This window comes from Lithobates pipiens, unplaced genomic scaffold, assembly GCF_037356315.1.
Source record: "Lithobates pipiens isolate NorthernLeopardFrog02 unplaced genomic scaffold, aLitPip1_a1.2 Scaffold_28, whole genome shotgun sequence".
Taxonomy (NCBI): Eukaryota; Metazoa; Chordata; class Amphibia; order Anura; family Ranidae; genus Lithobates; species Lithobates pipiens.
In genome coordinates, this window is record NW_027507789.1 from 209,566,183 (window position 1) to 209,589,716 (window position 23,534).

The 23,534-nt window shown below is 42.4% G+C and overlaps 1 protein-coding gene across 1 annotated transcript; it reads right to left on the reverse strand.

Moving 5' to 3' along the window:
* Positions 1-1,171: 1,171 nt before the first annotated feature.
* Positions 1,172-23,534, reverse strand: LOC143936092 (fibronectin type III domain-containing protein 11-like). Its single transcript, XM_077460426.1, has 2 exons — positions 23,447-23,534; positions 1,172-2,167 (listed from the first exon to the last, which is right to left on the reverse strand). Exon 2 carries the CDS (start codon positions 2,136-2,138, stop codon positions 1,257-1,259), a length of 882 nt encoding a protein of 293 aa, XP_077316552.1. The 5' UTR covers positions 2,139-2,167; positions 23,447-23,534; the 3' UTR covers positions 1,172-1,256.

Sequence of the window (23,534 nt, forward strand, 5' to 3'; positions counted from 1 at the left end):
ACCCAGGGAAGTATGGTGAGCGGTGTATTCTTTTAATTAATACAATGCCTGTTTGGATTGGCAGAGGCTGTAGCATCATCAGCCCTTGCCTCTCTCTCTCAAAGCCAATCCGAGCAGGCTACTCTATGTAGCCTGCTCGGATTGGCAGAGGTTGTTACTCCAATCCAAGCAGGCTCTGTATTCATTAATAGAATACACCGCTCGCCGGGATTGGCTCAGCAGCGTATACTGTTTGTAGCTGAAGCCACATACAGTATTAGCAGACATTTGGGGGCTGACATCTATTGGGCAGCATTGTATACCCGGCGTATAAGACGATCCCCGATTTTTGGGCATTTTTTTTAAGTGTAAAGGGTAGTCTTATAAGCCAGAAAATACAGTACTTTATATTTGTATTTTAGATATGTCAATGTAGTTTTTGGCTGGGCTGTAGTTGGCTAAGACTGATTGTGTAGTTTCTCACTTGTTTTTTTTTTCCCTAAACTTCAAAATTTCACGACTTCCACGTGACTTTAATTTTGTGAATTTGGGAACGTGCTTACAGTGATGCCGGGGCGGCTTAAAGATTCTGACACTGTGAAGCTGGACATGGATCTGGAGAGTCTGTAAGTGATCTGCTACAGAATCTGAGACCCCTAACCCTCCCTAACCATTCTGCAATAACACTTTAAAAAAGGCAAAAGTGACTGGCGCCCAATATCCTTTCTCGGTCCTTCCAATTTTCACCATGGACTCCTCCTTGGTGGTTAAATGGTAGCCTGCCCTTGCCTCTGGAGTTGCTATCCTCCTGCCTTTGGGATATGAGAGGGGTGCTACATATTGACTTGCCATGTGCCAGCTGAAAGTGGAAATTAAGCTTGTGTGATGTGGGGGGAGGGGGGTTCATAGTGAATGAATGAATGAAATACTTGTATAGCACACAATGCGAACTGAATCGCCGCTAGTGCATTACGAGTGTGCTCATGTTCTCCAATAGTCCAAAGAATAGATTGGAGGTGGGGTAGTGGCATGACATTTTAAGAATTGCTGGGTTTGAAAATGTGTTGTCACCATCTACCTGTAAAGTAGGAGCCAGGGTCAGGGGATTGGAGGAGGTTAGCTCTTATCGGCCATGACTTTTGAGACAAGTCTACCTTCCTCTGTGTAGCGCAATAACTCTCAGACATAAAAGTTTCTTTCTTTTACTTTTATTCATTTTACTTGGAGTCACATTGTGTTTTTCGTAGGCACCTAATGGATTATGGAGCAGGAGGCGCTCAGACCCCCCCTGTACTCAGTGTAATGACGTCGCACCACTCATCGTACACTAGTTTGCATGTCTTGGTCCTCCTTATGGAAAACATGTACGTCTTTTGTGGCAGGAGATTGTCGATATTTAGCGTGTTGTCCTCCACGGTGTATACACCACTGTGTGCCACCTCACTTGATTGTACCTTTAGCTGTTGAAAGCGCACTTCAAAACTGTCGTCTGTCAGCAGGCGCTGCCCGGAAACATGCCAACTCAGAAAGGCCCAATTTTCAACAGCCATTGACTCCAATCGATCAAACATCACTGGCCCTTTAGTGTTCAAAAACATTCTTAAAGAGGGAAGGTGGTGGAATCTAGTTGGTGATATGAGTTGGTGTTTAATGTACAGTGGCCCAGACACTAACAAGTACTTAAAATTGTCTAGTAAGCCCTTTAGCCCCGACACATGTTGATAGAGGGTCTCCTGTTTTGTCAGAGAGAACTCTCGGTCGTTTGACGGGACCATCTCCACCAGTTCTGCTCTGCTTTTCTTCAGCTCTTCCAAATATTTCTCCAGGAGAAACAGCTGCATCACTGTCTGGTCTGTGCCTATTTCTTTCATACGTCTGAATCTCTCAGGATCTAATAGAAGCATTGTGCTAATGGTTTGCACATATTGTAGACCAAACAATACTTTTTTGGGCACGATGATGATGAAAAAAGAACTTTTTCTGAGCAGTTCCAACCGATCCTCAAAGTATCTGAGTGTAGCCATGCTCATGTGATCATCTATGAGCTTCAGGTAGGTCTTCCGGAATCTTGAAACGGCAGGCGGTTCTTCTTCATCCTGTTCTGTTTTGACAGTTGTCACACTGCTTGATATGTCATTGTTGCTTGCAGCTTCAGCCATTTACTTTGAGGATCTGTATCACCGTAACTCTATAAAAAATAAAGGCAAGACATATTGAGAAGCAGGCCTTTATAAAAAAAAAAGCAATTGGTACATTGGGGTTAAAGAGTGTCTTTTTGGTTTTGGAGAAGAGTGTATTTGCAAGAATGGCATTTAAAAGAGAAGTATGGTAATCCGTTTTTTTTTTTTTTTTTAATTATGCTTACCTAGCTGGATGCTGCATCGGTCCCCATCGGCTCTAACATTGAGAACAGAGCGATCAAGCACTGCTGATTGCTCGGTTCTCATAGCTTCCTGAGCAAAGAACTGTTGACTGTCAGTCGGTCGGTCGCTCTCTGCTCTGCCCCCCCTAAGTTCACTGGAGTGCTGGGCAGGCTCTGTGATGGCAGCAGACAGCGGATTTCAGCCCGCTGTCTGCTGAAAACGGGTCACAGAAGTGCAGAATGAACTGCACTCCTGTGATCCACAGGAAAAGTACAGCCAAATGAGCTTTGGCTGTACTTCTCCTTTTAACCGCTTCAGCCCCGGAAGATTTTACCCCCTTCCTGACCAGAGCACTTTTTGCGATTCGGCACTGTGCCGCTTTAACTGACAATTGTGGGGTCGCGCGACGTTTGTACAGGTGGAGGGGCCACAACTCTACATATGTATATACCTGGATTCCTGCCACAACAGATTCAAGAATGAGCACCACATTTGCCCTGTAGGGGCTAATAAAGAAACATTCCACAGTACAAAGCATCATAAGGTGCTAAATAAAGCCAGAACAATGTAAAGTACAAACAAGTAAGTAGGAAGATCCAGTGGGATATTCCATAACGTGAATATACAATAAAATACCAAAAGATACAGTAGGTGTCCCATCTGTGTTACAACCCAAAACAGGGAAAGATAAGGAAAGGAACAGAGGGATAGAGGCCCTAAGGATAAAAGAAAGATATCAAAGGAGGCAAGAACGGGTGCGGAGGGGAAGGAGGCAGACATGGACTCGGAGCATTCTCCCGTGTCAGTCATAGGCATCCAATGCTAGCAAGATGTAATGATGGGAAAGAGTACTCAATCCATGATTCACTTATTTTGAAAAACTTGGAGTGAGAGTCCTTCAAAATAATAGACATCTGTTTGTTAATCATGAGGGCCGTCATAGGGTCCTTCACTCCCTGAAAAGAGCTTGCAGGTTTTTTCCAAGCTAAGTCCTTTTTCTAGTCAGAGTGCTTATCCCCTCAGCTATCACCTCCTCTCAGAAAAATAAGCATGCATTCTCCTATTTCTGGAATAAAATACATTACCAAATTAGAAGTAACTTAACATAAGGGAATATAAATGTACAGGCAGTCCCTGAGTTACAAACACCCAAGTTACGAATGACTCCTACTTACAAACGGCCTCAATTGCCAGCCACTTGTGCTCCATGCGGGTCCTGGATACCTTTTCGAGCACTTCCGAACACATTCCACACTGCTATACTATGCCCCAGATAACATAACAAGTGCCCGGAACATCCCACATCCATGCACAGGCGGCAGTTACACTTACGAACGCAGTGTTCGGCCCGGAAGTTACACTTACAAATGCAGTGTTGCGACTTACGAACAACTTCGACTTACGGACAAACCCATAGTCCCTGTTGTGTTCCTAACCCGTGGACTGCCTGTATTAGAAGTGCGTTATCCAAGGACACAATGCTGTCACTCAGAAAAATATAGAACTTTTTTCCCACATTTTGCCAGTACGCCTATCCTCGGAGCTATCCTCTGCTCTCAAACCCCATGGCCATGAGGCTATCACTAGAGTTGAACTCTCCGTATTCTTTTTTTCATTAGCTAGAATTCTTAGCCTCAAAGCTACCACCTCCTCTCAGATGTGCTTTTTCTCACATTTCTGGAATATTAGGCATAAACGTTAAACCAAGAGAATGCAACTGTATCCACTGGGATGCTTGAAAGGCAAAGCAGTGGGTCTAGGGCCAATAGGCTTTCACTAGATTTGAGCACTAGGACTTTTTCCTTTTTTAAGTGTAATGCCCCGTACACGAGATCGGACCTTCGGCCAACAAAACCGTGGATTTTTGCTCGAAGGTTGTTGGCTCAAACTTGTCTTGCATACACACGGTCACATAAATGTTGGCCAACAATTCCAAACATGAGAACGCAAAGACGTACGACGAGCTGAGAAAAGGGAAGTTCAATAGCCACATCCAACATTTCCCGTTGGAAAATCCGACCGTGTGTACAGCATTGCAGCATAAAAGTTTTTACACTCTGAGCTATCACCTCTTCTCATACACTGAGCTGTTAATTCTTACATTTACATGTAAGGCATTTGAAAATAAGAAATAAAATAACTTTATCCAAGGGAACCCAACTGTATCCACCAGGACTCATAAGCTGTGAAGTGGCTGGCCTGGGTCACACAGCTTTTACTCTTGGAATTAGGATTTGTACTTTTTTGTATTTTTTTTGCATATTAGTTAGTGTCATTAAAATCTGAGCTATTACCTCTAATGAAAAAGGAAAATTGAATCAATCATAATTTTATTTTCCTTGCACCTACACATCAAAGTATAAGTATGGTACATGCCCCATCCTGTAGAACAGCCTTTCTCAATCTTTTCAACACAGAGGAACCCTTGAAATAGTTCTCCATGCACACATAGGCTGTTATCAGCAGTTTTGGGTAGTAACATTTTTGAGCAGTAAAAAAACAACAAAACGAGTGGGTTCTGAGAGACGTTTTTAAGCTGTAAAAATGCTCTAATGCTGATAAACGCTCAAAAAACGTCGCTCACCAGCATTTTTTTATGTTTTTGATACATTGAAAAAAATAATAATTTAATAAATGCTAAAAAAAAAAAACACTATTGCAAAAACATTGAAAAAAGCTGAAAAAAGTTGAAAAACTCACTGCAAAGCTACTGCCGTTTTTTAACGTTATTTTACCGTCCAGTGTGCATGAGGCCAAATAATGATTTTGATGCATGTTGGGCTGCCCAGAAGAAGCAGTTAAGGAGTGTGCGAAATGAGTCTGCTTACTGCACACACAAGCAGCTTTCAAGCTTTTATATTGATTATCATTTTATTGGTCAATTTTCTATATGGCCTAATGCTACTGTCAAAGAAGTTTTATGCTTTGTATATTTTGTAATAAATTCCCACTTTATGGGAAAGTGGTGCTCTCTGATTTTGCTCTAATTTTATTAGCCAGAGCTCTCAACCTTTTGAGCTATCACCCCCTTTCTTACACCTAGGTGTTCATTTTCAAATTTCAAGTGTAGCGGCCACAACCTTTGCTGTGCGGCCTTGAATTGCTGGGTTTACCGGTTAGCTTCTACTGACCTGCTCCTCCACATCTAGGGGTTCCTAGGGTTGATACCCAACGACTTGTACTCTGACACAGATAAAGTCCTTTCGAAAAAGGTTTATTTTGCAGTAGAACTTTCACAAACACAGTCTCTTAGGGAACAGAGGGCACGGGTAAAGAACTCAGGCACCTTGAACTGCAGGTTTAGCAAAGTCTCTATTTCCACCCAGAGAGTAGCCACTCACAGCTGGGTACTTCAAGGCTGAACAGATCTCTAGCCAGAGATAATGGCAGTCAGCACGACTCAAAACTTGAACAATCAACTGAGAGTATACAGGAACCTTTTTCCAACCTTACCTGGAACGTTTCCCGCTTCATTTGTGGTACTGGAAAAGTGTGAATTTGTCAATGTCCTTCCCAACTCAGTAACCAGGCACTCCTCAGGATGCCACTTGCCGGCCCTCCTCTGAAGAGTCCTCCCCCAGTCACTTCCACGAGCTGTGGTGTCCCTCCAAGGCGAGAGCACACCCGGACACCTTGGATCCTCCCTCAGTTACAATGCCTCGGACCAAACGGTTCCGAGACTCGGGAACAGACGGATCCCTACCCCAGACCAGGCAGGTCTATCAGGGGCCACTGACAGGAACATGTTGCGGGATGTCGAGCACCCCATGATTGGGACCCCTCACTTGGCTACCTCGGTCCTGGAACCAGAACAGACCACACGGGTCTCACAAACAACTCCGGAACGCTGAACACGTGACCCACACCTGGTTAAGTACCCCCTCCCAGACTCCTCAGTGGGTGCCGGCACTCCTGTTGATTGGCTCCGAGAGGGCTGATGCCAAAACATCCAACCAGACCTGGTTCTAGCACATCATGTGCACCTCACTATTCACATGACCAAGCAGAACTTCTAAACACAGACTGGTATTAGGCCTACCTACAATAATTAAACCTCTGAACCTTTACTGTCCTGAGGTCAAAAACTAAATTTACAATGTGTGTGACATTTGATCCAAAATGTCATCTGCTACACAAAAATATAAGGCATTGGCAAAAAAAAAGATTAATCAAGGCAACACACAAACCCATATAAGAAGTGAAAAAGCATGACTAAGTTCACACAGCTTTGAACTCTTGGCCTTTATTTTTTATTAGCTAGAGCTTGTATCCTCTTAGCTATGACCTCCATCCGTAAGAGTTTGAGTTCATTCTCCTATTTCTGGAATATAAGGCATTAGCCAACTAGACAGAAACAAGGGAAACACAACAATATCCACTGAGACACAAAGCAACTTGCCCAGGACCACAAGGCTTTCACTTTGATGGAATCGGACTTGTAGCCCTGCACTTTTTTGAGCCAGTAGTTGAGCCTCAAGCACATCAGTGTTCATTCTATCAACTATATCCATTAGGACATGTGAGAGGTAAAATGGCTTGCCCAAAGCCACAGCTTTTGAATAACTTGATCTATTTTGGAATATTACTGATTACTCCACATCCTAACCTCCGATTTATCAAATCCCTCCGCCTGTGAATGTGTTTATTATCCTATTTCTGGAATACAAAGCATTAACTAACTAGACAAAAACTACAAATAAGGAAACACAACTCTTCTGAGCTATAACCTCCTGTCAGGCATTTAAGAATTTCTTCTCATACTTATAGGATAAAGATTATTGGACAGTGAGGAAAAGAAACATCAATTAAAGAACACAACTCGAATTGCGATACATCTATGGCTGATTATAATTCTTACATTTCTGGAACATAAAGGCATTAGCCAACTAGAAATAAAACTTAAACTTATGCCGCGTACGCATTACGCCGGACAATTCGATCGTGCGTGGGCTCCAGCGGACTTTTTCATCGTAAAGTCAGGCGGACTTAGAAAGTAGTTTTGCATCAAAGTTTGTCCGCCGGACTTGGCTTTCAGCGGACAAAACGTTCGTCAGTGTGCTAGTCCGGCAGACTAAGAATGACGCATGCTCAGATTCAACTACAAGAAGGAAGCTATTGGCTACTGGCTATTGAACTTCCTTTTTCTAGTCCTGTCGTACATGCTGTACGTCATCGTGTTATAAATCGCCTGACTTTCGGAGTGTCCGTGTGTGGCCAAGTCCGTTCGTTAGAAAGTCCGGCGAATTGTTTGCGGGATTGTTTGCCGGACTAAGTCTGCCGGACAATTCGATCGTGTGTACGCGGCGTAAGAGAACACAACTAATTCCAATAGGATGCTTGAAAGGTATAGATACCTGCCCATGTGGCACAAGTCTTTCCCTCAAGTGGCTTTGAACTCTTGGACTTTTTTAACCAAGGACTTGTATAAGCTATTCCGCCCCCTCAGTCACAAAACTATCTTTTTTTACTATTTCTGGAGTATGGAGTATAAGCAATTAGCCAACTAGTTATAAACTAAAATATGAGGACTATATAAGAATTAGAACTTTTTAGTTTTTTACATAGAGAGGGAGAGACCTTGGCCTCTGAACTATAACCTCCTGTCAGGTTATGCATTTGTTTTTGTATAAGGGGAATAAAGATGATTGGCCAACAAGAAAAAAAAAAAACATCAACTAAGGGAACATAACTCTATCCGCTAGTACAGTGATTCTCAACCTCAGTCCTCAAGTACCCCCCGCCGGCCATGTTTTCAGGTTTTCAGTTACTGTGCACAGCTGCTTTAAATCAATATCAATGACAAAGTACTGATAAGAGCTATTTTATCTAAGGGAAGTTCCCAAAACATACTTAAGGACTGAGGTTGAGAACCACTCCACTAGGACACTCGAAAGGTAAACTGCCTTGTCCAGGGATATAATGATTTCATTTGAATGGTTTAGAACCTTTGGTCTTTTTTCAGATTAGCCAGAAGTTCTATTATGTGAACTATACCCTACTGCCTACTGAGCTACCACACCAGTCCATATACCCATGCACATATGTCTAAGCCTCCAGTCTCATATTTCTGGAATATTAGGTATTAGCATTCTAGGAAAAAATTCTCAGTAATGCAACTCTTTTACTTGGGTGGTTTTGAACTCTAGACCTTTTCTTTCTTACCGTAATTGGAGATTAACCTCTGAGCTAAACCCTTCTCTCGGAAAGAGTGCTGCTCATTCTCCTATTTCTGGAATATAGGGCATTAGCCAACTAGAAAAAAAACTTAAGTCACTCGCATGGATTTGAGATCTTGATCATTAACTTTCTATTAGCCAGAGTTCTTATCCACTGAGCTATCGACTTTTCTAAGAAGCTGTGCTGTTCATTCACCTACTTCTGGATTACAATGCATTAGCCAGCTAGAGATGAAAAACCCTTAAGAGAACAACTGTATCTACCAGAATACTTGAAAGATGAAGCAACTTGCCATAGGTCACAAAACTTTGAACTGTTAGAACGCCTTCTTATCCTTTGAGCTATCATCTTCACTTGCACCCAGAAGTATTCATTGTCATATTTCTAGAACATAAGGCATTAGCTAACTAGAAAAAAAGATAAACCAAGGAAACACAACTATACTACCGGCATATGAGAGGTGAGATGGTTGGCCCAGGGCTGCAGAACTTTCATCCAGATGGATTTGAATGCTTTGGTGTTTTTTTTTTGTTTTTTTTTACATCCTTATCCACTTTACTATCACATTCTCTAGACTAGAGCTGTGTTTATTATCTTATTTTTAGAATATATGACATTAGACAACTAAAAAAACAACTTAAATTAAGGGAACACGACTATAACTATTGGGTCACAAGGGAGTCGAACTGACTAGAAGGAAAAAAATTCCTTGTTGCACAATTGTTTGCTAACACTCAGCTATCTGAGCCATTTCTGCCTTTTTAAAGGCATTAGTCCACTGAGAAAAAAAATGAAATCAAGGGAATCCAACTATATCAGATGGGACACTTGATATGTGAAGTGACTTGCCTAGGACCATGTGGCTTTCACTCTTGGGGGTCTACGAGGTGTGTCCAGTATATAATGAGAATAAAATCCCTACACTCGAGAAGGGCTCTGTGAAGGGAGAAGCTAGCCAAGGTCACTTGGAGTGGGGTACCAGGTATACATTAGAACACTGATTAGTTGCATTCCAGCCCTGTCAGAGTCGAGACATTCTTTTTTGTGACACCCTGTTTAAGTGCAAGCGAGTTTGGAACAGCGGTACATGATAAAATTTTGTGTGAAATTGGGTAAAAGTGCATCAGAAACTTTAGAAATGGTGAGAAAAGCTTATGGAGAAGCTGCACTATCATCTGCACAAGTGTACTAATGACACAAGGCCTTCAAGAAAGGATGAGAAGGTGTTGAAGATGAACAACGATTAGGACGCTCCTCTTCATCAAAAGCGGAACAGAATGTAGATGCAGTGAGGTCTGTTCTCGACCGTGGCTCGCTATCATAATGATTTCAGAGGAAACGGGAATTACCAAGTCAATTGTTCATGAAATCATGATTCAGGATTTGAACATGAGAAAAGTGTGTGCAAAACTTGCTCCAAACTTGTCACCTGATCAGAATGAACACCGCCAACTTGTTTGGCAAGACCTGTTGACCCCTTTGGAAAGAGAACCTGATTTTTTTGAGTCAAGTGATCATGGGAGATGAATCTTGGGTGTTTGAGTATGATCCCGAGACAAAGAAACAAAGTTCAGAATGGCATACCCACGTCACACCAAAGATGAAGAAGAATTTGAAAGGACACCATTTTGGTAGTGGGTACATTCACGTCCAAAGAGCCACTATGCAGGATCTGAACGCCGTCCCACTTGAAGACTTCAAGGGATGCTATGAAGAATGGAAAAATCGCCGGGAGCATTGTGCACACTCACAAGGTGCAAAGTTTGAAGGAGACAATGTTCAATTGTAAAATTTTTCAATAAGAAAATTTCTAAAATATCATTAATTTCTGGACACACCTTGCACGAATGTAACAAACATTTGCGCAAACTGAACCAAATTTCCCCATATGTTTTTTAAATAGGTTGAAGTAGAATTAAAGGCATTTTTTGTTTTCACTTTTGGCTAGAGTGATGCCGCGTACACACGATTGGAATTCTCGTCAGAAAAAGCTCTGATGGTTTTCCCGACTGAATTCCGTCAGAATTCGGCTCAAGCTGTCTTGCCTACACATGGTCACATCAAATTCCGATAGTTTATAACGCGGTGACGTACAACACGTACGACGGGACTAGAAAAAGGAAGTTCAATAACCAGTAGCCAATAGATTCTGTCTGGTAGTTGAATCTGAGCATGCATGATTTTTGGCGTGTCGAAATTGCATACACACGATCGGAATTACCAATAGAAAGTTTTTCCATCGGGAAAATTGAGAACATGCTATCAATTTTTGGCTGGCGGAAATTCGGACAGCTAAATTCCGATGGAGCATACACACGGTCGCATTTTCCGATGAAAAGCTCTCATCGGTCTTTTTCTGGCCTGAATTCTGATCATGTGTATGTGGCATAAGGGAGGGTTATAAACCCTGTCGGTTTTTTGCCATCTGTGTCCCCTTTGGAGAGATTTAGCTTCACCCCCTGTCCAAAAGGCAAAACAAGAAGTGAGGGTAAATCCCTCCAAAGCGAGGGAATACATGGTTGTGACCAGTGTAACCAGAACTAGTGACCTTATTGGAAGATTTTCCTTTTATTGTTGTTCTGTGGACAACCCTTTACCTTGACATTTGGTGATATAGATAAAAAAAAAAGGCAGATAGGGAGGGTGAATCTTTCTAATGGGGACACAGACAGCAACAAAAACCTGACAGGTGTATTAGCCCCTCTTTTCTATATCTAAAAAACAAAACAAAAAAAGTTTTGCATTCAACTCTTGACTCTGTTCCATCTAGTGGTCAAAATGCAGTATGTTTTCTAATTGAAGTATTTCAGAAAACTATACCTCATTTTGGCAAATAAGTGGAGCTGATGAAACAGGAGTTATTCAATTTATACACCTGCAGTGAAATTTAGTTCAACTTACAGGAATGTTTCAGACATTGTTGCAGCAAATGTTTTATAAAACAAATAGACTCTTTGGTCTTTATTTTATTAGCCAGCATTTTTATCCTCTGAGCTATCACCTTATTTCATACACATAGAAGTTCATTCTATTTCTATTTTTTATATATTGGAAAATATTGCATTAGCCAATTAGACAAAAACTGAAAATAGAGGAACACAACTATATAAGAAATATAACTTTTTTCCTTCATATAGTGGCCAGAGATCGAGTTCTCCTGCTTGGTGTTGGTGCATTTGTTCTCATATTTAAGGAATAAAGATTATTGGGCAACACGAAAAAAAGAAATCAACCAAGAGAAGACGTCCATCTACTAGGACACATGAGAGGCTAAGCATCTTGCCCAAGGCCACACATCCTTCAGAGGGATTGCTTTGAACTCTTTTGCATAGTAGCAGAGTACCTATTGGCTGAGCTACCACCTCTTCTGAGAAAGGTATGCATTCATTGACATGGTTCTAAAATATAAAGCATTAGCAAACTAAAAAAATAAACTGTACCAAGGGAAGGTATCAACATCCACTGGGAGACTTGAGAGGTTAGGTGGCTTTTAGTAGGGCTACAATACTTTTCCGTGAAAGGATTAGAAGACTTAGTGATTTTCTTTGTTAGCCAAACCTCTTACCCTCTGAGCTATCATCTCCTTTCAAGGAAAATGTGAGTTTACTCATATTTCTGGAATAAAAGAGATTAATGAACCAGAAAAAACACAAAGGGAACACAACTATAATCACTGGAGAAGCAGCTTGCGAAGGACAACAAGGCTTTCACTTGAACTCTCTTGATTTCCTACATATTAATTATGATCCATATCCACTGAGCTATAGCAAACTCTTAACCATGATAGCATTTATTCTCGTATTTCTGCAATATACCGTAAGTCATGTAGACAAAACTAAATTGAGGGGACACAGGAACATCCACTGTGACACATTTGTGGGTTTGGTTGCTCACATAGCAGCCACCATCTTTATGCTCTGAGCTACCACATTCTTTCACTTGTTACAGAAGTTATTCTTCTATTTCTGCAATATCAAACATTAGCTAACTAGAACAAAACCGTAAAAGTAGGAGAACACAACAACGTCCACTGGGAGAATTAGGATGTCATGTAGCTTGTTCAGGGTCATAATGCATTTAACTGGATGGATTTGAACTCTTATCTTTTTCCATCTCTAAACAGAGTGCCTATCCTCTGTGGTATCCCCTTTTATATGATAGAGCAGTTAATTCACCAAATTTTGGAATATAAGGCATTAACTAATTAGAAAGATAACAAACTAAGTGAAGACACCTAAATCCATGGGGAAACTTAAGAGGTGAAGTGGCTTGCCCAGGAATATGCATCTAAGCCCTTGTACACACAGTCGGAGATTCTGACGGAATGTGTCCGATCGGACCGTGTTGTCGGATAATCCGACTGTGTGTGGTCTCCATCGGACTGTTTCCATCGGAATATCCGACAGACCAAGTTTTCCAACTATAAAATTTTCCGACAACATGCTCCGATCGGACATACTCCGATCATGTGTAGCCTACTCCGACGGACAAAGTGCCACGCATGCTCAGATCAAGACCAAAGCTATTAGCTACTAGCCTGAACGTAGTCCCGTCATAACGAAAAAAACGTCATCACGTTATGTACAATCAGATTTTCCGTCAACTTTGTCCTACCGTGTGTATGCAACAGTTTCGGACAAAATCCGTCGGACAAAATCCAACGGATTTGGTTGTCAGAATGTCCGACCGTGTGTACAAGGGCTAAGAGGGATGCAAACCCTTTTGGTTGCTTAAGCCCTGTACACACGATCAGAAAATTGTACAGAAAATACTGAATTTCTAAGAGATCGTACGATAATCGAATCATTAGTACAGAGCTTTCGAGAGCCGATCACGACAGTTCATCTGATATTATTCTATCGGACATGCACAATTTTTTTCTTCGTACGATGCCAGATTGTACGATTTTCATTTAATCAGTACAGCTATTGTTCGAAAATGCAATACAAATGCATTACAACACATGACTACACTTTCAAATTTTTTTTCTGTCGTACGGGAATTTTCGGGATTTTAGTACACAACTCATCAGATTCAATCTGAGATTAGCATGCAAAACAAAACAGACAATCATTCGTAAAATAATATCATTGTGTGTACCAGGCATTACACAGCCAGCACCCTTGGCTGCTGAGCTATCACATCCTGTGAGCCTAAAGCCCCGTACACACTATCAGATTGTCTGCTGAGTTTTTCCTTCAGATTTACCAAAACCATGTAGTGAAGGGCCTGCCTGATTGCTTACACATTGAAACTCCTAAGGTTTGACCTCATATTATATGGTTTTGGTAAATCTGAAGGAAAAACTCAGCAGACAATCTGATAGTGTGTACGGGGCTTTAGAAGCCTTTACTCTCCTATTTCTGGAACAAAAGCCAAAATATATAGACCAAAGTTAAATTAAGGGAATACAACTATACTCAATGTACTATGTAAGAGGTGAATAGGGCTTTCATTCAAATGGATTTGAACTCTTGGTTCCTTACATACCTGTCCCCTAGCGTTACACACCAAGTTATCAAATCAACCTGCCCAAGGACCTGTTTATTATATTATTTCTGGAATATAAAGCATTAGCCATCTAGATAGAAATCTTTAAAGTGACAGAACTCAACAATGTCCACTAAAAGGCTCCAGAGGTTAAGTGGCTTGTCCAGGACCATAAAGCGTTTACGGTAGTTGGACGGATTTTATCTCTCTGCCTTCTCAATTTTTAAACAGATCTCCTATGCTCTGAGGGAGCTATACATGATCCTTTAAGAGAATTGTTACATTTCAGTCTTATGGAATTTTAGGCATTAGCCAGCTAGAAAGAAAAGAAGATGCCTAAATCAGGACACTAGAGAGGTGAAGTCACTAGCCCTAGGCCACAAGACTTTCACTTAGATGGATTTAAACTGTTGGTCTTCCTTCATTTTTTATTATCCAGAGATCTTAAACTTTAAGTTGCACTTCCTTTCATGACCCCAAGTCTTCAATCCAATGAAATTGAATATTAGGAAACAAGCAAACTAAAACAAAAAAAAAATATGAGAGGTGGATTTGAACCTTTGGTCGGCCCTTTATGAGGCAGGGTTTGTTTTCTCTGAGCTATACTCCCACTCTGGAATCTATCCACATTCCTATTTCTGAAATATAATTCATTAGCCAACTGAATAAAAAAGAAAAATGAGGGAATGCAGCTATGTAAACTTTTTTTATTTATGGGTAAAGTTTTGCGTTAAGGAGGTTTGGTTTTAACCACTTGCTTACTGGGCACTGAAACTACCCCCCCCCCCCCCCCTTCCTGTCCAGACCAATTTTCAGCTTTTAGCGCTGATGCACTTTGAATGACAATTGCGCGGTCATACAACGCTGTACCCAAATTTAAATTTTTCCCACAAATAGAGCTTTCTTTTGGTGATATTTGATCACCTCTGCCGGTTTCATTTTTTGTTGAATTTAAAAAAAAAGATCTTTTTTTTATATATATTTTGCTATAAAATGTTGCAAACAGGTAATTTTTCTCCTTCATTGATGTACGCTGATGAGGCGGCACTGATGGGCATCGATAGGTGGCAGTGATGAGCACTGATGGGTGGCAATAATGGGCACTGATCGGCACTGGTTGGTTAAACTGATAGGCAGCACTGTTTGGCACCATTGGTGGGCATTGATAGGTGGCACTTGTTGGCATTGATAGGTGGCACTCATGCACATTGATAGGTGGCACTGGTGGGCAATGTGGGCACTGGCAGGGGGTACTGGTGGGCACAGATGAGGCAGAATTGCCTCTTCCTCTTCAGGACCGATGTCTCTTGCACATAAGCCGGTTTTCGGCTTTTTTTTTTCTCCTCGCACTGTGAGAAAAAAAAAAACGATTACCGAGCTTTTGTTTACAACATGTGATCAGCTGTCATTGCCTGACAACTGATCATATGTTAGGGGCCGGGGCCCGTTTACTCGGATCTGTGATCACCCAAGTCTCAGTGATTCAGTGATCACAGCGCACAGAGTGCGTGCAGGGAGCGTGCAAAGGGGAGGCTGTCATATGACAGCCTCCCGGAAACTCAGGTCTGCGATGTGGCCATCATTTGGCTATAGCGTGGATGCCAAGTGACTAAAGAAAAGCCTCCAATTAAAGAAACATTCTAAAACAGACTAAAACTATTCGAAGAAGGCACAGAGAATTATAACCCAAAAAAACACCAAAAAAACACCAAAAAAACAAGCTTTTAAAAAAAAAAAAAAAAAAAAAAATGGAATTCCCTTATGCAATGCATTTTGCTTTTTGACCAGCAGAGGGCAGCAAAGTATGTGCAGAACTAGTAAGTGGGTCATCATGCCAGGTCTATGTGACAGACTGTGCTAGGTTTATATTTAGGAATGTATGTGGGTCAGTGTGCCATGTGAGGCCAGGTCTGCCAGTGTACACACTCCCGCTCCCCCCTTTATGGTGGCTGCACATTTGGGCCTTTATCTCTTCCGCAGACTGCACAGGACAGACAGTACCTGAACCTGTGCCAGGAGAGGAGCTTGGGTCCCATTAGAGGAGAAATAAAGGATCAGAACATCCCTCCACCATCCCTCCCCTCCGCCAACACCGAGTGCAAATCCCAATCATTGTAATGTGTCCTTACTGAGGGTTCAGGAATAACTAGGGCAGCGCTGAACCCAGGGCACAGGCTGGGCGAACGCAACATGGTTATCATTAGTAGCAGTCAGCATGGCTCAATTCACAAAGATTTAACACAAGGGTTAAGGATCTTTATTTTTCTTTATATTCACTCATGTGACTGCAATGTTAAACTTTTCCACTGGACGGAAAATAACTGTCACTTAATGAAAATAGAGATCCTTCTCCTGGTGGGTTCGTCTTTTGGACTGTGGCATGTCACCTACCTCTCATGGTTTTAATAGGTTCCCCAGTAAAGCGACCAAATGATGAAATTGCGGTAAAAAAAAACAATGTCAGCTGAATGTCGCTTTTCGATCAGTTTCCACTGCAACCTCCATAAGTTGTTTTGCGCAAAAATTGGAAACCCTCAAAACTTGTGGGCAGGACATTTGCTGGGGCATATTAGATACCATTTATTGTGTTTCAGCTGAAAGCCGAGTAAAAATGTACAAAACTGCTACTTATATAGTAGGCTTAAAGCGCCATTCACCCAGAATTATAATATAATGCAGCTTACCTATCATTAGATGGGGTGGCTGCATTAGTTTTATTTATATTTTTTAGCGTTTTTTTTTTTCTCCTCTGTTTTCATCTGGTGTAATGACTTATTCGGCGACCCATCGCAGTTTGCTAGGGAAGTGACGTTCCGTGGCCGCCATCTTGCTACACCCCACACTCTTCCATAGTAAGGATACAGTGAGAAGGGGCAAAGCGGACATGTTGGTACACCCACCGGAGTTTTGCATTTTACACGTATTTATAACAGTAAAGTGAGTTTATATAGTGAAATACGGAACTTAGAACTCCGTCTGACTGGTTAGATATTGAATTAAAAAAAAAATTCAACATCTAAGTAATCAGACGGAGTTCTAAGTCCCGTAAGTCTCCTAATCCAACCATACACCATGATCTCCAAACTGGTGCCCATGGGTGAGGTGCGGCCCGTGGGGCACTTTTCCTCCCATTGATACAGGGCACTATTTCACCAATGCATAATTCCTGCCACTGATACCAACAATGAGACACTACTCCATCCCCCGATACCAACAATGAGACACTACTCCATCCCCTGATACCAACAATGAGACACTACACTATCCTCTGATACCAACAATGAGACACTACTCCATCTCCTGATACCAACAATGAGACACTACACTATCCTCTGATACCAACAATGAGACACTACTCCATCTCCTGATACCAACAATGAGACACTACACTATCCCCTGATACCAACAATGAGACACTACTCCATCCCCTGATACCAACAATGAGACACTACACTATCCCCTGATACCAACAATGAGACACTACTCCCTCCCCTGATACCAACAATGAGACACTACACTATCCCCTGATACCAACAATGAGACACTACTCCCTCCCCTGATACTAACAATGAGACACTACACTATCCCCTGATACCAACAATGAGACACTACTCCATCTCCTGATACCAACAATGAGACACTACACTATCCACTGATACCAACAATGAGACACTACTCCATTCCCTGATACCAACAATGAGACACTACACTATCCCCTGATACCAACATTGAGACACTACTCCATCCCCTGATACCAACATTGAGACGATACTCCATCCCCTGATACCAACAATGAGACACTACTCCATCTCCTGATACCAACAATAAGACACTACTTCATCTCCTGATACCAACAATGAGACACTACTCCATCTCCTGATACCAACAATAAGACACTACTTTATCTCCTGATACCAACAATGAGACACTACTCCATCCACTGATACCAACAATGAGACACTACTCCATTCCCTGATACCAACAATGAGACACTACACTATCCCCTGATACCAACATTGAGACACTACTCCATCCCCTGATACCAACATTGAGACGATACTCCATCCCCTGATACCAACAATGAGACACTACTCCATCTCCTGATACCAACAATAAGACACTACTTCATCTCCCGATACCAACAATGAGACACTACTCCATCGCCTGATACCAACAATGAGACACTACTCCATCTCCTGATACCAACAATGAGACACTACACTATCCCCTGATACCAACAATGAGACACTACTCCCTCCCCTGATACCAACAATGAGACACTACTCCATCTCCTGATACCAACAATAAGACACTACTTCATCTCCCGATACCAACAATGAGACACTACTCCATCTCCTGATACCAATAATAAGACACTACTTCATCTCCTGATACCAACAATGAGACACTACTCCATCCACTGATACCAACAATGAGACACTACTCCATTCCCTGATACCAACAATGAGACACTACACTATCCCCTGATACCAACATTGAGACACTACTCCATCCCCTGATACCAACATTGAGACGATACTCCATCCCCTGATACCAACAATGAGACACTACTCCATCTCCTGATACCAACAATAAGACACTACTTCATCTCCTGATACCAACAATGAGACACTACTCCATCTCCTGATACCAACAATAAGACACTACTTTATCTCCTGATACCAACAATGAGACACTACTCCATCCACTGATACCAACAATGAGACACTACTCCATTCCCTGATACCAACAATGAGACACTACACTATCCCCTGATACCAACATTGAGACACTACTCCATCCCCTGATACCAACATTGAGACGATACTCCATCCCCTGATACCAACAATGAGACACTACACTATCCCCTGATACCAACAATGAGACAATACTCCATCCCCTGATACCAACAATGAGACACTACTCCATCCCCTGATACCAACAATGAGACACTACACTATCCCCTGATACCAACATGGAGACAATACTCCATCCCCTGATACCAACAATGAGACACTACTCCATCCCCTGATACCAACAATGAGACACTACTCCATCCCCTGATACCAACAATGAGACACTACTCGATCTCCTGATACCAACAATGAGACACTACTACTTCATCTCCTGATACCAACAATGAGACACTACTCCATCCCATGATACCAACAATGAGACACTACTCCATCCCATGATACCAACAATGAGACACTACTTAATCTCCAGATACCAACAATGAGACACTACTCCATCCACTGATACCAACAATGAGACACTACTCCAGCTCCTGATACCAACAATGAGACACTACTCCATCTCCTGATACCAACAATAAGACACTACTCCATCTCCTGATACCAACAATGAGACACTACTCCATCCCCTAATATCAACAATGAGACACTACTTCATCTCCCGATACCAACAATGAGACACTACTCCATCGCCTGATACCAACAATGAGACACTACTCCATCTCCTGATACCAACAATGAGACACTACTCCATCTCCTGATACCAACAATGAGACACTACTCCATCCCCTGATACCAACAATGAGACACTACTCCATCCCCTGATACCAACAATGAGACACTACTCCATCTCCTGATACCAACAATGGGACACTACTCCATCCACTGATACCAACGATGAGACACTACTTCATCTCCTGATACCAACGAGACACTACTCCATCTCCTGATACTAACAATGAGACACTACTTCATCTCCTGATACCAACAATGAGACATTACTCCATCCCCTGATACCAACAATGAGACACTACTCCATCCCCTGATACCAACAATGAGACACTACTCCATCTCCTGATACCAACAATGGGACACTACTCCATCCACTGATACCAACGATGAGACACTACTTCATCTCCTGATACCAACGAGACACTACTCCATCTCCTGATACTAACAATGAGACACTACTTCATCTCCTGAAACCAACAATGAGACATTACTCCATCCCCTGATACCAACAATGAGACACTACTCCATCCCCTGATACCAACAATGAGACACTACTCCATCCCCTGATACCAACAATGAGACACTACTCCATCCCCTGATACCAACAATGAGACACTACTCCATCTCCTGATACTAACAATGAGACACTACTCCATCTCCTGATACTAACAATGAGACACTACTCCATCCCCTGATACCAACAATGAGACACTACTCCATCCCCTGATAGCAACAATGAGACACTACTCCATCCCCTGATACCAACAATGAGACACTACTCCATCTCCTGATACCAGCAATGAGACACTACTCCATCCCCTGATACCAACAATGAGACACTACTCCATCCCCTGATGCCAACAATGAGACACTACTCCATCCCCTGATACCAACAATGAGACACTACTCCATCCCCTGATACCAACAATGAGACACTACTCCATCCCCTGATACCAACAATGAGACACTACTCCATCCCCTGATACCAACAATGAGACACTACTCCATATCCTGATACCAGCAATGAGACACTACTTCATCTCCTGATACCATCAATGAGACACTACTCCATCTCCTGATACCAACAATAAGACACTACTCCATCTCCTGATACCAACAATAAGACACTACTTCATCTCCTGATACCAACAATGAGACACTACTCCATCCACTGATACCAACAATAAGACGCTACTCCATCCCCTAATACCAACAATGAGACACTACTCCACCCCCTGATACCAACAATGGGGTACCATTCCTACCACTAATACCAATGATGGAGTACTGTTTACTCCCTTTGACGCTGGCCACAGTTCGCCCCCCTAAATCTGAAGGACAGTAAACTGGCAACTTATTTAGAAAATTTGGAGACCCCTGCCATACACATAATATCACCATACAGTTTTTGTACTATCATCTAATAAATTTACTAAAACTACACTATATTACCAAAAGTATTGGGACATCTGCCTTTACACACACGTGAACTTAAATGGAATACCCAGTCTTAGTCCGTAGGGTTCAATATTGAGTTGGCCCACCCTTTGCAGCTATAACAGCTTCAACTCTTCTGGGAAGGCTGTCCATAAAGTTTAGGAGCGTCACGTGTTTCTATGGGAATGTTTGACCATTCTTCCAAAAGCACATTTGTGAGGTCAGGCACTGATGTGGATGAGAAGGTCTGGATCGCAGTCTCCGCTCTAATTCATCCCAAAGGTGTTCTATCGGGTTGAAGCCAGGACTCTGTGCAGGCCAGCCAAGCTCCTCCACCCCAAAATCGCTCATCCATGTCTTTATGGACCTTGCTTTGTGCGCTGGTCCAAATCATTTGGTGGAGGGCGGTCGCGCTGTGCAGGGTCACTTATATACATGATTCTGCATTTCTGGCTATCAGAGCCAATCAGCGGATCCAGCGGACTCTCCTAGTGGTCTGGCTATGTAAACAAGGCAGTTCACCATTCTGTCAGTGTGGAAGACATTGATCCTGTGTTCCTGCAATGCAAGTACAGGGATCTATGTCTTCCCTTAGTAAAAGCACCTCCCCCACAGTGAGAAAACACTTGTTAGGCACACATTTAACCCATTGATTGCCCTAGACGTTATCCCCTTCCCAGCCAGTGTCATTAGTACAGTGACAGTACATATTTTTAGCACTGATCACTGTATTAATGTCACTGGTTTTCACAGTGTCACTTAGTGTCCGATTTGTCCACCGCAATATCGCAGTCCTGCTATGAGTGATTGCTGCCATTACTAGTATAAAAAAAAAATATGTCCCCTGATTTAATTTTAAAAATCTGGTCACCTTAACATAGGGGGGACACATAGGTGGACCATCTATAATCTATCACAAATCTCCTCCCCATCACAACCTCTTTTCAAAAAAATGTTTTATTTTTTTCCTTCTTTAATTATTCACACATATTTTTTGCAGATCAATGTGGTCTGATGCCAACAAAAGCCCACTGACATCCCCTAACCGCGTCAGTGCATGGTAGGGGCCGGTAAAAACAACCATTTACTGCGGGGATGTGCAATTAGCGGATCTCCAGCTGTTGCAAAATTATAAGTCCCATCATACCCCTGGGTGTCATGCTGGTGGCTGTCAGAGTCTTGCTATGCCTCATGGGACTTGTAGTTCTACAAGAGCTGGAGGTCCACTAATTGCATATCCCTGGTTTACTGCATACTGAAAAGCCCATTTGACGGACCCTAAGTGAGGCAACACATATGCATGGTGGGGACATGGGACAATGAAAACAAAGGTTTACTTCATACAAAAAAAAAAACTGAATTATCATTCTTGAAATCCATTATTCAACAAAGTTTGCACTTTGGAATTGTAGGCTCGGTTTCCACCCTGGTCACTTGTCATGCGACTTGGGACTGCAAAGTCGCATGACAATTCGTACCCCATGATTTCCAATGAGTACCGTTCATATCTGTGTGACTTCAAGTCGCAGCGACTTCAAAGTAGTCCCTGCACTACTTTGGTCCCGCTTTGCTGCGACTTGGGGTCCACAGACCTCAAGAATACACAGGCATTGCCTCAAGTTGCATCAAAATTGCGTGACTTTCAGTTCGCAATAGTGGAAACCTAGGCTTAATGTGATTTATATAATTAGTAGTTTCATAGTTAGTAAGGTAAGTAAGTAAGTTAGTTAGTTAGTAAGGTAAGTAAAGACACCAGTCCATGCAGTTCAACCTGAGTGAATTGTCCCTATCCCTGTACATTGCACACTCACATCGGTCCCTACCCTCAAGGAGCCCACAATCCAAGGTCCCCATTCATATACTAGGGCCAATTTTGGACAAAAGCCAATTAACCTACCTGCATGTCTTTGGAGTGTGGGAGGAAACCAGAGTACCCGGAGGAACCCCACACAGGCACAGGGAGAACATGCAAACTCCAGGCAGGTAGTGTTGTGGTTGGGATTTGAACCAGCGACCCTTTTTACTGCTAGATGAGAGTGCTCACCACTACACCACTGTGCAATATGATCACAGGGTGGTGGCATCTTTGAAGAGCTGAGACATCTGGCTTTATACCCGAGGCTTCTCATACCAGCATTTCTCAGAAGCTGCACAGGAGGCCCGGGTTCACACCACTGCAAAGCGGACGCGTTTTGCCCTCATCCAATTCACAATAGCAGGAGATTTTGATCGGCTCTCTATGGAGCTGGTTCACACATCTCTGCAGCAGGTCTGTGCGTCTCTTGGTCCGTTTCAGGAAATCGGACCTGAAGCGGTGAACGAGGGACGCACCGGACCCCTGCTGGGAGCCCCGCATACGGCTCATATGTGAACCCAGCCTTAATGATTCTCCAGCAAGGTAGAAAACTATTCAGATATGACCAATATCTACAATTTCTAGCACTAAATACCGAAAAATAGACAAAATTGTCTTGTTTTTCCCCCGATTCTCAAAAGATCTCATGAAAAACTCACCGATATAAGGGGGGCAGCCCAACCATCCGAGTCCCAGAGGCAGTGTGAGGTGACAGTTAATGTCAACTGACCATCTTCCGGTTTGAAT